A 16,356-nucleotide genomic window follows, 5' to 3' on the forward strand; every position below is an offset into this window, starting at 1 on the left:
GTTTAGATGAAGATTAAAAATGCCTAATTTGGTTCAGGCAAAGAGAACACAGCAATTAAATCCAGAGAGCACAAATTAAAACACAGCAATTTCCCAAAATAGCAAAGCCAGCATGGTGGAGCAGAAGCGCTCATTAATCTAGAGGCGGCGCTCTGCAGATCTGTGCCAGGCCGAAGACCCCCTCCTGGAAATGAGAAATGCTGCAAACTAAAGTAGAGCAAGCAGAGGTGGAGAGCTACAACTCAGACCAGCGGACAACTGAATCTACCTGGGGAGGGGTGCGCTTTATAAATGATAAAGCCGGGATATACATAAAGGAGTCCCCGGGAAAGACAGCACCCCGGCTGGCTATTTCCTCCTACTTGTGAATGTTGTGGTGTGTGGCAAGGCCTCCTGGTTCACACCACCTACAAGGCAGTGTTGTGCTCCAGAGCTTCTCTATACAGGAGCAATAAAATGCAGCCATTGTCATCTATTATGGAGTTACAAAAATCAGGTTTTCTGGTCACCCAGAAACGAAAAAGCGTAAACCTACTTTGCTTTAAAGTGCAGCTAACAAATTGACAAACTTCTGATGCGTCAGTAACACGTCAGAAGTTTGGATAGGTGGGTGTTTGTTCGGCTATTTTTGGAAATCAATGTATCGGCGTACAAACTCAATAGAAAGTCTATGAACCCGTACTCCGATACATCGGCTTTCCGTAAAAAGCCGGACGCGAAGTGCTTCAGCTGCTTTGTTATAGCGATTGGTGGGGGTCTCAGTGCTCAGACCCCCACCAATCCAAAACTTCTGACATGTCACTATGGTCCAGGCTCCTGGGCTAAGAATGGACCATAGAAATGAATGGGGCCGCAACTGTCCCATGGATTTTTCAGGGGAATTGCAGCCGCAAAAGCACGTTCATGTGGATGGGGCCTAAGGCTTTAGACTAATCCAGGGTTACATACTATATCACACTCCAGAGCTGCACTCACTATTCTACAAGCTACAGAGCAGATGTATCAACATTACCTGCTTGTTCAGTGTCAGAACAGCTGGTTCTGAGTATTTGCATTCTGAAGTATCATCTTTACACCAGACAGTACAATAACAAAGGAGGGGAAAAAAAACAACTACTGCCAGCTGCATTATGAGCTTAACTCATTACAACCAGCAGCACTATCAGAAGTACTAGAATATATACAGGATACAATACAGGCTGTAACTCCAGATACGTACAGGATAAGTAATGTATGTACACAGTGACTCCACCAGCAGAATAGTGAGTGCAGCTCTGGAGTATAATACAGGATGTAACTCAGGATCAGTACAGGATAAGTAATGTAATGTATGTACACAGTGACTCCACCAGCAGAATAGTGAGTGCAGCTCTGGAGTATAATACACTAATCGTTTTTTTCAGACTGTACATCGGGGTCCAGGTTCGACACTGCGCGTGATTTTTACGCAGCGTATCCGGCCTGTGGGAACACGACTTAAAGAATTCTAAAATACTTGGCTGTGGAAATTCTTCTTGCTAGAACTCTCCAGAGGAAATGCAGGCGATTTCATTGTTTCTAAAGAAATTTTATTGAATTGAAAGAAATAAAATTCTTAAAGCAGTTAGTAGATTGCTTGTAAAGAAAACACGTTCACTGTTGATCTCGTGACTGCTGCTCGCAAACAATCTGAAGCGTCCATTCAGTGTACACCCAGTGAAAGCCGCCCAGTGTACAAGTTGCATTGGTATCCCATGGGGAGTTCAGCGTTTTTTGACGAGTTTGACGCAGAAACCGCACCAAAAAAACTGCCGACAATGCCTCCCATTGATTTTAATGGGAGGCGGAGGCGGTTTTTTCCTGTGAGCAAAAAAAACCGGCTCGCGGGAGAAAGGGACATGCCCCATCTTCAGCCGTTTACACCTGACATCAATGGGAAGCAGAGAAAGCTAATGCCGCGGAGCTTTTTGGCCGCAGGTGAAAAACGCTGCGAAAATCGGCAGGCAGAGCAAAATCTGCCTCAAAATTCCAAACAAAATTTTGAGGCAGATTTTTCCTCCTGCAAAAAAACTCAGTGTGAACCCAGCCTGAAGCTGCCAATACTTACTGTGGATGCATTACCATGTGAAGAACTACAGTTCCCATGATTCCTCTCCCCTATTGCAAGTCATTGCATATATTGACAGATGCCAGCATGCCCCTCTATTACAAGGAGTAAGGTAGTGCTGCACTTGCTCCCTGTCTGCTACTGAGACACTGCACCAAGTGCTGCCGAGCATGAGAGACACCATCCCTCCAGAGTCAGAAAAATAATTGGAGACCAAACACGTACACTACAGGGAGAGGGTAGATAATCACATGTTCAGTGTAGAGGGTGTCACACAAGCAGGTTAACACCAGGAGCATGGTCGTATGACAGCATCTCAGACTAGTTTACAGAGACCTTTCAGCTACAGACAGCACATTAGTAAGTGACTAATCTTTCTGCAGTTACACCATCTGCGCACAATATTTAAAGACCCGAAAACGTCTTTAAAACGCCACAGAATGCATCCAGAAGAAAAAGTTGCGCAAATGCAGGATGTGCCGTCGGAACGTAGAGGTGTTTCATGTGCAAACCAACATTTATTCTATACATACCATAATAGATCGCAACGGAAACAGTGGGGTTATGGTACTGGGAGGAGACGTTTGATACAAATGTCCGTTTTTAAGAAAAAAAAACAAAAAACCCCACAGGGAAACATTACAGGATAGAGACGCTGCAGTTAATAGCTTATTCTCCTTTAACAAAGCAAACTGTACACAATCCATATGTACCAAGAAAAGTCGTCTTTAATGTCAAAGCAGAAAAGAGAAAAAAAAAAAAAAAGTGGTCGTTTGTCAACAGAAACAGACGGGGGAAGGGGCAAATAAAATACACAAAAAAAACTAAAGCGTGGAAAGCTGAAAATACCACAGGGCACACACAACGGGTGAAGATTATTATGTCTTTCAGAAGTCAGAATATACAACTAATGCTATAAAAAAAAAATGCAGTGAAGTATTGAGAGACAAAGGTAAAGTGTAACCCCTTCAATGCCAGGAGGAATAGGGGGGCGGGGGGGGGGGGGGCTGCGACCTGGCCGTGGATAGAGCAACGGTGGAATATTGTTTCATTGTAAAATGTATTTAGCACAGTAAAGTCCTGCAGATCCAGCCGACATTGAAAGGGTTAATGTGACAGCCGCCGCGGCAGGACGTTGACAGAGGCAGCGGTTTGACCAGACTTGTCTGGCCGGGTCCTTGGCGGGTGGGGGAGGGACTAGCTGCATTACTAGAAACATGGACCTCTTGCAATGTTTTGGGGCTACTGAATGTGCATAATATACTGGTTTTTGGAGGGGAGGGAGTTGAAGCAGATTTGGAAGTGAACTTTTTCTGGAATCCTTTTACCCGTCTCGTGAAGGTAAACACGTGCAACATTTTAAAAGGGGTCAGAATGGCTGGGTGATGTTAACAGTGCACACTTATTATAAGGTGGAGTTTGTCTTGATGGAGGATCTAGTGCGGTCTCATCAGCAGGATATGCTCTTCACCTCTTCTTGGGTGGGTTGGCTGTCCGGGGAGGCGTCACGGGGCGTCCAGAGTTCAATCCCCCATACTGGTACTTTGCTTTCTTTTCTGAGGGTTTCAGGATCTAGGAGGGAAAAAAAATAAATCCAAAAAGGTATAAAATAATGTATGAGACATTCCAGTGTGCACAGAGGATCAGAAGTTCATGCTCAGTAAGCAATGTAAGGGGTTGTACAGGATAAGAAAAACTTGGCAGCGAAGGCAAATCAAATGCGGTTTTTTTACTACAGGATCCACGGCAGAAAACCGAGGCGGACGCCCAGATAACTGCCACAGATGTGCAGGAACCGCACAAAGACCGACCCTATTCATTAGGGCTCATCCGCCGGGTTACCTGCCAGCATAAAGTAGCATGCTGCTAATATTTGTAGGGGTTATTTTTTTCTGCGGTTCAGACAAGTCTGCGCTGATTTTTCTTTTTTTTGCACTGCAGTTGAACAGGGTTACAAAAACCTCATTTACACGCATTGAATGCGGATTGTCCCAGGATTTGATGTGGATTTCGGCACATCTGTGTACAATCCTGAATGTGTAAACAGGGTCTTAGGGAGAATTCACACGCTGTGGAAATTAAGTGGATTATGCGCCAAAAATTTCCTGCAATTAACAGAACTAGAAGTGAATGGGGGGGTTAAAAAACTCCATCCACATGTAGCAAAAAATAAAAAAGTCTATTGAATTGAGGGCAGGCTGCAAATCCACATTTCAATTCTGCTCAGGATTTGTTGTGGATTTTCAAAGGGTAACACCCCGGGATCTACAGCCATATACGAGAGATTCTGGACGACTGAAAAGGCAGTACGGGACTATTTTCTGCCAATTGTCGGAGCCTTTTCGCCTCTAGAACAAGCCTGAGACCTCTGTAGAAAAGTTGGGGAAAATGGGTTTTCTAAACTAGATATCGTCTAAGGCTGGACAGAAGATCTTTCCCCCAATCAGATGAAAGCGCGGATATTACTGCAATCACAGTGATCAGGAAAGCGGAAAAACCGCACAGATGTTATAGGAACATTTTTCTATATTACATTATTTGTATCGTGGTTTTACATTATCCCACATTTTCCCGGACGAAAGCAAAATTATCTACTGCGAGCGACCAAGGAAGTCGGGGAACATAACGAAGATTCTCACTGGTCATTGGACAGAATGATTCTCTGTAACAATCATCTATTATCTGGGATTACAGGGGAACTCTGGTATTGCATCGGAGAAAGTATTCAGATATCCCCTGGATCAGTACCAGCATCTCTTACTACAGCCCAGCAGAACCCACCCTGGGCACGATACAGTCGGGGTACTCAGGGACAGGTTAGACCCTGTATTACCTGGAAGGAGCACATCAGGGTCTCATCCACGCTCATCATGCCGCCGGCATTATCAAACTCCCCGCAGTAGTTTGGAGCAGAGAACAGGGTGACCAGCTGCCGCTTTGCAAAGAACTCATAGCCGTCCTCTACTACCTGTGTTTGGGGGAGAAACGAGAAGCAATGTCAGAAAGAAGCACTAGAAGCAAACCAACGAGCCACAGAGACCAGTCATACCGCCGTGACCAGTCATACCGCCGTGACCAGTCATACCGCCGTGACCAGTCATACCGCCGTGACCAGTCATACCGCCGTGACCAGTCATACCGCCGTGACCAGTCATACCGCCGTGACCAGTCATACCGCCGCGTACCTGCATCCCAGATATAAAGAAACCAAAAGGATCAGATTCATTGTACATAGTAAGGACCACAATATGTAGCTGATACGGATCCCCTACAACATGGGACTATACTTTGTGTTTCAATTCCTCCTCATTTTAAATATTCTAGCTTGCTGTAAGTGAACGGGAACATCCAGAGGCTCAAAACATGTATAGACCATAAAATACTACTAACAGCTTGGAGTTTGTTACAATTGTATCCAGTCTCCTCTATGAGGTAAACAGCCTGGACTCCAGACTGTCTCAATGTATCAGTGCTGGTAAAACGTATCAAACTATCAGGACACACGAGAGATTTTTGCTGCTGATGTTCTTGTATCCCACCTAGACAATGCTCTGGGAGATAATGTAACAAACCCTCAGCTGTGAGAACTATTTGATCGGGGCAGGTGTTCAGCCGGTCTCCATTCATTGACAGCAGAGAACTTTTCAGAATACAGTGATTAGCCTTTAAAACACACAACCATAAAAAGGTTGTCCTTCCAGGTAGGTACAATGCTCTGCAGCCATTACTCGGTTATATCCATTTTTGGCAAATCTGGTGATCGACAACGTGACCCGTTACAGCTCATCCCCAAGAGTCATTAATACGGAGGGTATGTGGGGTAGTGGTGCCGCGCACCAATAAATTGTAGGTGCTATGTGGGAGGATTCTGCTTTCCATGTAACAGAAAGCTAATGCATGGCACGCTGTATATAGTGAGGCAAATTATTATATTTAGCACATAGAAAAAAAAAAAGAAGGAAAAAATAAAAAAAAATGCAGATACGGCTTCATAAAGGTCCTGGACAGACCGAAATGTCATTCAATACATCTAGATATAACCGTTTGTATGGAATATATATTATATATATACGCTTCAGTCTTTCCACGTGCTTAATGGAATACATTTTAATTTCATCACTATATACAGTGTGCCACGAATTAGCTTTCTTTTAACACCGAGATGGCATATCAATAGGCGGATCTAAGCAAATATGCCAAGGAGGGGTCCGGAAAAGCCAGCTGACAGCCCCCTTTAAAGGAGCGGTCTAGTTTAGAAAAATAATTTCCACACCCCATTAGGGAATTTTGAGTGGAGAGCAGCACCATAGAGCGTCCTGTCCTATATAAATGAACACTGTAATGCTTAAGTTCCCCTGTGGTGGCGCTGCAGAGAAATCGAAGACTTACTGCCAGATTCTCACACAGAACACAGCTGATCACTGGGGGTCCCAGCAAAGAGACACTTCATGATCAGCTTATTGTCAAGGGACCCTTCAAAAAAGTAGTGATTGTCCACAGTGGAAAACCCCTTTAATAACCGATTAAGGCTATGCATACAACACGTTTGGCGTATACGCCAGGAAACACATGTATCTATAGGACTCCATTTACCAGACTGTCCTCTTGGCCTGCTACATGTAGTCTGCTATACTTTTTTTTTTTTACAAAAAATAAATAAATAAAAGCTATACATTGTATTCCTATTGTGTGGCATATGTCAGAGGTATACACAGGGCAATCAATACTCCTGATATATACATCAGACTGAAAAGCTCAGACGTGATGTGAACATAACCTTTCTGGTTGTTACCCAGCTTTCCCAGACAGACCAAAGATATAACCAATAAATTACAGAATTTCTAATAATGACTGGGGATAATTTTTTCTCCACTTTTAATAATTACCTGTCTGGGGTGAAGTGCGGGGCCTGGTCACTCAGCAGCAGTTCGATCGCTTTATATGCTTGTGTCCACTGTGAACCTACCTGATGAGCCCGACATATCAGATCCAGGTCGTGTCGATTCAAGAATTTGCTAACCACGTCTGCTCCAAAGGTGAAGGACACCCCACGGTCATTCTCGCCCCAGCCCTGCACGTCTTTATCAGGATCTGACCACAGGAGGTCACAGAGCAAACCTGCCGGAAGAAGAGGGGGATATAATCAGGACAAGGCGCATCGCGTGCCCCCCCCCAGCTTTACCCAAATCTCTTGAAGGTTCAGGTCAGAGAGAAATGTGTTGAGCCGTGTAATCCACACCTGTATATGACGGAGACACGAGGACAAGCCGGTGACCTTAAGCTTTCAATCCTATGACTAATCCGGTAAAGATTTCAACGTTCCAGCGTTACATCCGTACGACAATGTAACACTGACGGCAGCAAAGTCCGGACAATAACCGTGGTCGTATTATTCTTATCCACTAAGGGGTTTCATTAGATAAAGCTTCATCGTTATGCAGTGAAAAATTCTGCGCCTTTCTAATATACTTTGTATTTCAAGAACTCTGCTTGCCGTTAATGAAAAAAAACAATTGCTGTCAGCCAAACGTGATTTCTCTGCTTTGAGCGACGGTTTTAGAGGTCTCCTGATTAGATACAAGATTCACCATTCAAAGCAGAGGTGGAGGGGCTGGCAGCGTTCACAGAAGAGAGCCCGGAGCACTGAACACGAAGGGGCCTCCGTGGCACTTGGGGTGCTGGGAACATTAAAACGTGGCTCTCTTGGTCATGCGAGTAGCTCTGCCCTCCCTGTCCGGTAGACTGTGCTGTCTGCAGTTATGGAGGGTCAAAACTGCTGACCGGTTGCTTTTAAGATTTTTAGCCTCTGCTTGCAGTCAGTGAATGGGAACATTCTTAACATCCAGAGATCTTAAACATAGTGAGGAATTGACGGAACAGAAAAGCAACCATATGTGATGTGACCATGGTCTTATACAGAGATGAAGCTTTATTTACATAAAACCCTGTTGCCCTTCAGACCTCAGAAGTATAAAAGGAAAGTATACCAGCACCAAGAAAAAAATTCTGAGTGGCTGAAAGGACTCGACAAAAGTCAAGGGAACATGATCTACAGGTGGCCGGTGCTGCACGACAGACTTCTCTAACAAACAAGTGTTACACTAAAATACTCATGAAATATCAGATAAGTTGTTACAGGTCCCGACCCCCCCCGCAGCATCTCTCAGGGGTCTCAGATCTCCCGTATGGAGGATCCGCGCTTGTGTAACAACCGTGTCATTGAGTGGGGAAACGGGCTACACCACATTGTTTTATTTGATTTTGTGCGTTCAGCTGCACCCCTCCCCCCGCCATAAAACTTGGTCATTTAACAATCATAGTCCCTGATAACCGCCAAAAGTTTCTTAACATTCTGAACAAATCAAACAAACATCTGTAAAAGCAAAAAAACAGCGAAATAAAGATTGCCTGGAGTGAACAACAAGTCGTCCCTAAATTCCAGGCATAGAGCACAGAGTGTACAATGTAGGAGGCAGCTGCAAGAGTCTACACTGCCGGGCTCCGCGCCATACAAGATTGTAGAGAGCAGCTGCAACCGGCAGGAACGCGTACAACAGACAGAAGCAGGACGCCACTGATCTCCATACTACAGATTAACCTTTTCATTGCCATGACAATTTTCACACTTGACATACACAAAACAAAAACCGTGAACTATAAAATTAAAAATCTCATTACACCCCCCCATACCCATATATATTTTACAAAAACAGATACCTGGCATACTGTAAAAATGCCACCCAGCACTTGATCATGGGCTCCATCATGCAGCTTTGCATCGAAGCGCAATGTTGTATGAAAAGATCATATCAATTCACGTCAGTAGATAAAAGTTTTAACCAAGCAGAACCGGAGACGCACAATAATAAGAGTTCAGGATGTGCAGAGTTCACACACGTCATGTCTACATATAATCACCAGAACTAGAGACCAAAAATCGGACATCCAGATATTGGTCCACATCTGAGTCCAAGACAATAGTCCTGATTAGGTGCAAGGGGGTGATTATTTCTGGTTACTTGTGTAGCGCCAACATATTCCGCAGCGGTGTACAGGAGTTGTCCTCAGTTGCTGCTGCCAGTGCCGCTCATCTCCAACATTACACCGAGATTTGAGCCGGTTATCATTTCAAAAGTAAAGATTCTGGACTTCTATAGGATACCAAGATCTAAGCTCTACACCTTATATTATAGTCACAGCTTGACTTATTACATTGCTCTGTGGCAGCGGAAGGGTTAAAGGGACAGATCACTCCAGTTTTACAAAATCCTATGCAACTTCTCACCGGTGAGATCCCTTTCCTAGCAGTCTAAGATTGATTTAAGTCCTCGTTCACAATCTAGGACTACAAGCCTGCCGCAAGGTAAGCAGTTTTCCAGCGCCTGAATGTAAATAAGGCCACGTTCCTATGCAGCAAATGCTTACCCCGAAACATAGTTGCTTGACCCCTCAATAAAATGACAGATAGCGCAACTCCTACTCATGCTGAACCCCTCTTGGACACCCTGATAATGTTGCCTCAGCAATTACCTTTGGAGGAACAGCAATGGGGTGGGGGGGGGGGGGTGGTGGTCTTGAACCTCTGACCTGGATGGCCAAGGGGTGCCAGAAGGGTTTGTATGTGGAAGCCAAAGGCCACTCCTATTCTGCTCTTAGGCCAACAAGCTAGTAAACGTATTTAACCCCTTAAGGACGCAGCCTAGTTTGGGCCTTAAGGCTCAGAGCCCATTTTTCAAATCTGACATATTTCACTTTATGTGGTAATAACGTCAGAATGCTTAAACCTATCCAAGCGATTCTGAGATTGTTTTCTCGTGACACTTTGGGCTTCATGTTCGTGGTAAAATTTGGTCGATATATTCAGTCTTTATTTGTGAAAAATTGCAAAATTTAGAGAAAATTTACAAAAAATAGCATTTTTCAGAATTTAAATGCATCTGCTTGAAAAACAGACGGTTATACCACCCAAAATAGTTACTAGTTCACATTTCCCATATGTCTACTTAAGATTGGCATCGTTTTTTGAACATTATTTTATTTTTCTTGGACGTTACAAGGCTTAGAACATAAACAGCAATTTCTCATATTCTTAAGAAAATTTCAAAAGCCTTTTTTTTAAGGTACCGGTTCAGTTCTGAAGTGGATTTGAGGGGCCTATGTATTAGAAACCCCCATAAAACACCCCATTTTAAAAACTAGACCCCTCAAAGTATTCAAAACAGCATTTAGAAAGTTTTTTAACCCTTCAGGCATTTCACAGGAATTAAAGCAAAGTGGAAATGAAATTTGCAAATTTCATTTTTTCTGCTGAATTTCAAATTTATTAATTTTTTTTCTGTAACAGAGAAGGTTTTACCAGAGAAATACTACTAAATATGTATTGTCCAGATTCTGCAGTTTTTAGAAATGTCCCACATGTGGCCCTACTGCGCTCGTGGACTAAAACACAAGCCCTAGAAGCAAAGAAGCACCTAGTGCATTTTAAGGCCTCTTTTTTATTAGAATATATTTTAGGCAGCATGCCAGGTTTGAAGAGGTGTTGAGGTATCAAAACAATGGAAACCCACCAGAAGTGACCCCATTTTGGAAACTACACCCCTCAAGGAATTCATTTATGGTTTTTGTTATCATTTTGACCGCACAGTTTTTTCACAGCACCTATTTGAATTGGGCTGTGAAATGAAAAAAAAGATATTTTTTCCAATAAGATGTAATTTTTGATCAAAATTTCTTATTTTCACAGGGAACAACATACCCCATTTTGTTGCCCAATTTGTCCTTAGTGCGGCAATACCCCATTTGTGGTGATAAACTGCCGTTTGGGCCCATGGGAGGGCTCAGAAGGAAAGGACCACCATTTGGCCTACTGGAGCTTTTCTGGTGCTAAGTCATGTATGCAGAAGCCCCTGAGGTACCAGTAGAGTTGAAACCCCCGAGAAGTGACCCCATTTTAAAAACTACACCCCTTAAGACATTCATCTAGAGGTGTAGTGAGCATTTTGACCCCACAGGTACTGTGTAAAAGATAATGCGCAGCAGATGGTGCAGAGTGAGATTTGCAATTTTATATATATATATATGGCATGTCAGTGTCCGATATATTGTGCCCAGCATGCGCCACCGGAGATATACACCCCTTAAATTGTAATGTGGGTTCTCCTGGGTACGACAATACCCTACATGTGGCTGTTATCAGCTGCCTGGGCACACAGCAGGGCTCAGAAGGGAAAGATGAGGGGGGTAAGCTGTGCGGAGTGCATCAGGGTAAATTAAAAATCAAGGGATGTATGATACATTTTAAAACAATCTTTTATACAGAGCCCTGGTTTTTCGGGACACGTGTCACATTGGTATATTGTGTTCTTCCTTATCCCCCTCTTATAGCAGACTCTGCACCTCTTTTGACTCTTTCCCTTTCCACCGGTTTGGGGAACTTCTCTTGGAAAGTGTTGCCCTGGTACGATGCGTGTGGCCTCGCTTCCAGAAGTACTGGGTGCCCCCCCTTCCTGGTCCCTAAAGATTAGATCTTGAAATTCCAGGAAAGTCCCCCTCTGGCCTGCACATCGACGTAGCACGTACGCATTGTACAAAGCCATCTGTATGATGTGCCCGGCCAGCTTCTTATACCACACCGCATGGCGCTGTAGGGCTTCAGGACTTGATTTGACAAGTCCTTCCCTCCCATGTACCTATTGTAGTCCAGGATGCAGTCTGGTTTGGGGGTGGCCTTTCCTTCATATATCCTAAACCTGTAGGTATACCCTGATGCACTCTCACAGCTTATACATCTTCACGCCATACCTTGCCCTCTTACCCGGCAGGTACTGGCGGAATTGAACCCTCGCTTTAAAATGTACCAGGGACTCATCAATAGAAATACACTTCTCGGGGGTGTAGGCTTGGGAAAACCGGGCACTGAAACGGTCTAATAGGGGTCTCCGTTTATACAAACGGTCAAAATGGGGTCATCTCGGGGTGGGCACGGAGCATTATCAGTATAATGTGAGAAGCGAAGTATTGCCTCATTTATTTATTTTTTTAGGTTCCAGTTCAGTTCTGAAGTTGCTTTGAGGGCCCATATATTAGAAACCCCTATCAAACACCCCATTTTAGAAACTAGACCCCTCAAAGTATTCACAACAGCATATAGAAAGTTTATGAACCCTTTAGGTGTTTCACAGAAATTTAGAGCAAAGTAGAGGTGAAATTTACTCTTTTTTTTTTTGTCAGAAAATCCTCTTTATACCATTTTTTTTATAACACAAAAGGATTTATCAGAGAAACGCAACTTAGTACTTATTGCCCAGATTCTACAGTTTAGAGAAATATCCCACATGTGGCCCTAGTGCGGTAATGGACTGAAGTACCGGCCTCCGAAGCAAAAGAACACCTAGTGGATTTTGAGCCCTCTTTTTTATTAGGCACCATGTCCGGTTTGAAGAGGTCTTGTGGTGCCAAAACAGTGGAAAACCCCCAAAAGTGACGCCAATTTGGAAACTAGAGACCTTGAGGAATCCATTGCAGTTTTCATGTCATGCATGCGACTTTTTGATCAGTCTTTATTCTATTTTTATGTGGCGTGGTGACTAAAAAACCGCAATTCTACTATTGTTTTTTTGTTCTATTTTTTTCACAGCGTTCACTGTGCGCTATAAATGACATATTCACTTTATTCTGCGGGGCGATACGATTACGGCGATACCAGATGTTTATAGTTTTATTTTATGTCTTATGGCGTTTGCACAATAAAATACGTTTTGTAAACAATCATTCACTTTTTGTGTTACCTTATTCTAAGAGCCAGAACGTTTTTATTTTTCCTTCAAAAAAGCCGTGCGAGGACTTATTTTTTGCGTAACGAACTGTAGTTTCGATCAGTACCATTTATAGGTACATGCGACTTTTTGATCTCTTTTTATTCCATTTTTTGGGAGGTGAAGTGACCAAACAATTGTGATTGTGGTGCGGTTTATTATTTATTTTTTTTACGGCGTTCACCGCGCGGGATAAATAACGAAATAATTTTGTAGTTCAGGCCGTTCCGGACGTGGCGATACCAATTATGTATAGTTTATTTGTTTATTTATTTATTTATTTTAATAATAAAGACTGACAAGGGAAAAAGGGGGATTTTTACTTTTATTACTTTTAAAACTTTTATTTTCTTATTTTTACACAACTTTTTTTAACTTTTTTTTTACTTTTTTACTTTGTCCCATTAGGGGACTTGAGGGCAGGAGGTCCTGATCGCTATTCTAATACTCTGCACTACATGCGTAGTGCAGTGTATTAGAACTGTCAGCTACTCACTGACAGCAAGCATAGTGGGTCCTGACGTTGTCAGAACCCACTAGGCTTCCGTATATGGCATAGCCGGACGCCATTTTTTGGTGTCCGGTTGCCATAGTCACCATCGCCGGCCGCTATCGTGTAGCAGGCCGGCGATGGCGGATTAACCCCTAAGAAGCCGCGATCGCTATTGAACGCGGCTTCTGAGGGGTTAAATCTGCGGGGACCACCGCGATCGGTCCCGGCACATTGAGCAGTGATAGTCTGCTGTCGGAAACAGCAGCTATCACAGCTCATGCACGCGCCCCGCGCGAACGGCGCCGTGTTTACTCCATGACATACTATTATGTCATGGAGCGCGAACGATGCACTTACCATGACATAATAGTATGTCCTGGAGCGTTAAGGGGTTAAATACAGTAAATCTGGCATGAACACATCCACTTTATTGTCAGATTATTGGAAGTCTGTTTATAGGCGTACATGAATACAGATGACCGTAACAGTGTGTGAACAGCCCAGCGTGTCTATACTTGCCTCTTCCCTCGTCTACTTCTCTTCATGTCGGAGTCATCGGAGTAAAAAGCCCTATGTTGTCGACTTCAGGTGTTGGGATGCGGTTAAACTCCTGTTAATCCGGAATTGGGACTATATTTGGCCCATGGCGGACTATCGGGATTTATGGACCATTTAGTGTCGGATTAATGAATTTGCACTGAACTACCCCTTTCTGGAATTAGATTTCCCATGGAGGACTCTACCTGTGTCAGGGACATCTGTTGGCCTCATGATTCTGCGGATCTGTTCCATAGACTGTAAATCTGGAGAGAGACCTGGAAGAGAATATTTCATTACAAATCAAACATGAGACATGATCGGTGCAAAAAGGGGAAAAAAAAAAAAAAGTTATCGGATAGGCAACAGCTGAAGGAAACATCGCGGCTCTGCCAGAGGGGAGGACTGGGAAAAGTCCCAGAGACAAGGAAACGCTACAAACAGCTCAGGGAGAACGCGGCGCGGCCTGCAGCATTTGTGCCTTGGCACGGGGATCATGGGTATGGATACGATGATAAACTTCTCAGGCTGCCAGGAGTCACAATAATCAGGTAGTTATATAAAGGTCAGAAGCCACGACAGATCCTCTTTACAGCTCCATTCAGGTAGACTATGAGACGAGAGCAGTATTCCATTCACCCCTTAGATATTCGGGCAGTCATTGAGAAGGTGCAATTGTAGCAACTCATTTTCAGCAATAGCTCCCTTTGCATTAACGAATATGAGAGACCGCTTAGAGAACATCTTCATGGCACGGTCACAGAAATAGTCAAGGAGCAGGCCATGTGACCCTCAGCCAATCAGCCACAAAGGAATGGGGGCTGAAGGGGGTCAATAGAAGATCAGATCACACAGCACGATCTGAGCTCCGACTGCCAGCGATTTATAAAGCAAAATCTGATAAACGAAAGAAAAACAGCACCAGTATTGATAGGGTTCTTTGCCTGGTACTATGACAGTAACTCTACGCCTGGTGCACACTACTTTCTTCTGCTGCTGCCACCAGCTGGAGAGCCATGAACAGGGCCACTGGTCCCAGAGGGCCACTCATTGCTACTTGGCTTACGAGGTTGCGTCAGATTTCCATTGAGGACAATGCGAGTGATGCTGAATGGGTTCAGTGGAGGTCCGAGATCTCACACTGCACCCATGTGAAGATTTCAGTCCGGCTATCCCTTTGCCAACGATCTACATGTCTTAAGTTCAAGCTCTGTGTAAGGCTGGGTTCACACGACCACAATAACGTCCGTAATGGACGGACGTATTTCGGCCGGAAGTCCCGGACCGAACACAGTGCAGGGAGCCGGGCTCCTAGCATCATAGTAATGTACGACGCTAGGAGTCCCTGCCTCTCCGTGGAACCACTGTCCCGTACTGAAAACATGATTACAGTACGGGACAGTTGTCCGGCAGCGAGGCAGGGACTCCTAGCATTGTACATAACTATGATGCTAGGAGCCCGGCTCCCTGCACTGAGTTCGGTCCGGGACTTCCGGCCGAAATACGTCCGTCCATTACGGACGTTATTGTGGTCGTGTGAACCCAACCTAATCGTGATATTCCACTAGGTAATTGCTGCATTTTTTCAAGACACAGGGGGTGGTAGGAAGACACTTTATTTTTTCGATCAGCTAAAAATACGTTCAAATCCCGCTAAAGTCATTAAGTTGGACGCCAAGACAATTCTGCAGGCGTCTCCTCCTGATGGATTAGTGCAGCGGTTTCCCAGCTCCATTTGTCGCCTCGGTCTTGCTAGGAGTTGTAGTTTTGCAAGTTGGAGATCACTTTATTAGGTGAATACAAATAGAACGGTGTTGTGTTAGTAACCGAGAAGTTAAGCAGGAGCCGGTCCTCGGAGAACCTGTCTGGTGTGTTCTATCACACTCTGTCCCCGTAATAAAAAAAAAAAAGACGAGCAGCTCAGCAACCAGGACTTACGAGAAACGTAACGCAGCACAAAGCATGTTTACCTACTGAGAACGGAGACAATGCAGAGCTGCACCAGAAGAACCGTCCAGTCTTATGTAAATCAAGCTGAACCATTGTATCAGGAAAAGTTATGCAACTTTCTAATAGAATTTGTGTATCAATTCATTGTTTGGAAAGACCTCTGCTTGCCATCAGAATGGAAATGTAAAGTCTGAAGCCAACGCCCTGACCTAGTTTTGCTCAGATTTTTACAATGTATCAGTATAGGTAAGAGGTTAGTAGCCTGGAAATCAAGACAGGAGAGAGATTTGTGCTGATGGATATGACTAACAAACCCTCAGCCGTGAGAAGTATTAGGTCAGTGCTGGTTTTTAGACCCTGGACAAACAATACGTTCCCTTTCACTGACAGAGAGCAGAGGTCTTGGTGAGGAATTGAAACACAAAATATAAAAGCTAAAGATGCCCCTTGAAGTTATACACATGTAATAGAATTGG

The 16,356-nt window shown here is 44.0% G+C and overlaps 1 protein-coding gene across 1 annotated transcript in view; it reads right to left on the reverse strand.

Annotated features, from left to right (window-relative positions):
• Nucleotides 1-3,076: 3,076 nt before the first annotated feature.
• Nucleotides 3,077-16,356, reverse strand: part of PPP1CB (protein phosphatase 1 catalytic subunit beta) — a 41,514-nt gene continuing 28,234 nt past the window's right edge. Inside the window, exons 5-8 of the mRNA XM_075863454.1 lie at nt 14,137-14,208; nt 7,049-7,204; nt 4,920-5,050; nt 3,077-3,658 (exon numbers count right to left, since the gene is read on the reverse strand). Coding sequence (XP_075719569.1) covers nt 3,554-3,658; nt 4,920-5,050; nt 7,049-7,204; nt 14,137-14,208 — 464 coding nt within the window. The 3' untranslated portion in view covers nt 3,077-3,553. The remainder of the gene's footprint in view (nt 3,659-4,919; nt 5,051-7,048; nt 7,205-14,136; nt 14,209-16,356) is intronic.

This window comes from Rhinoderma darwinii, chromosome 4 (genome assembly GCF_050947455.1).
Source record: "Rhinoderma darwinii isolate aRhiDar2 chromosome 4, aRhiDar2.hap1, whole genome shotgun sequence".
NCBI classification, from domain to species: Eukaryota; Metazoa; Chordata; class Amphibia; order Anura; family Rhinodermatidae; genus Rhinoderma; species Rhinoderma darwinii.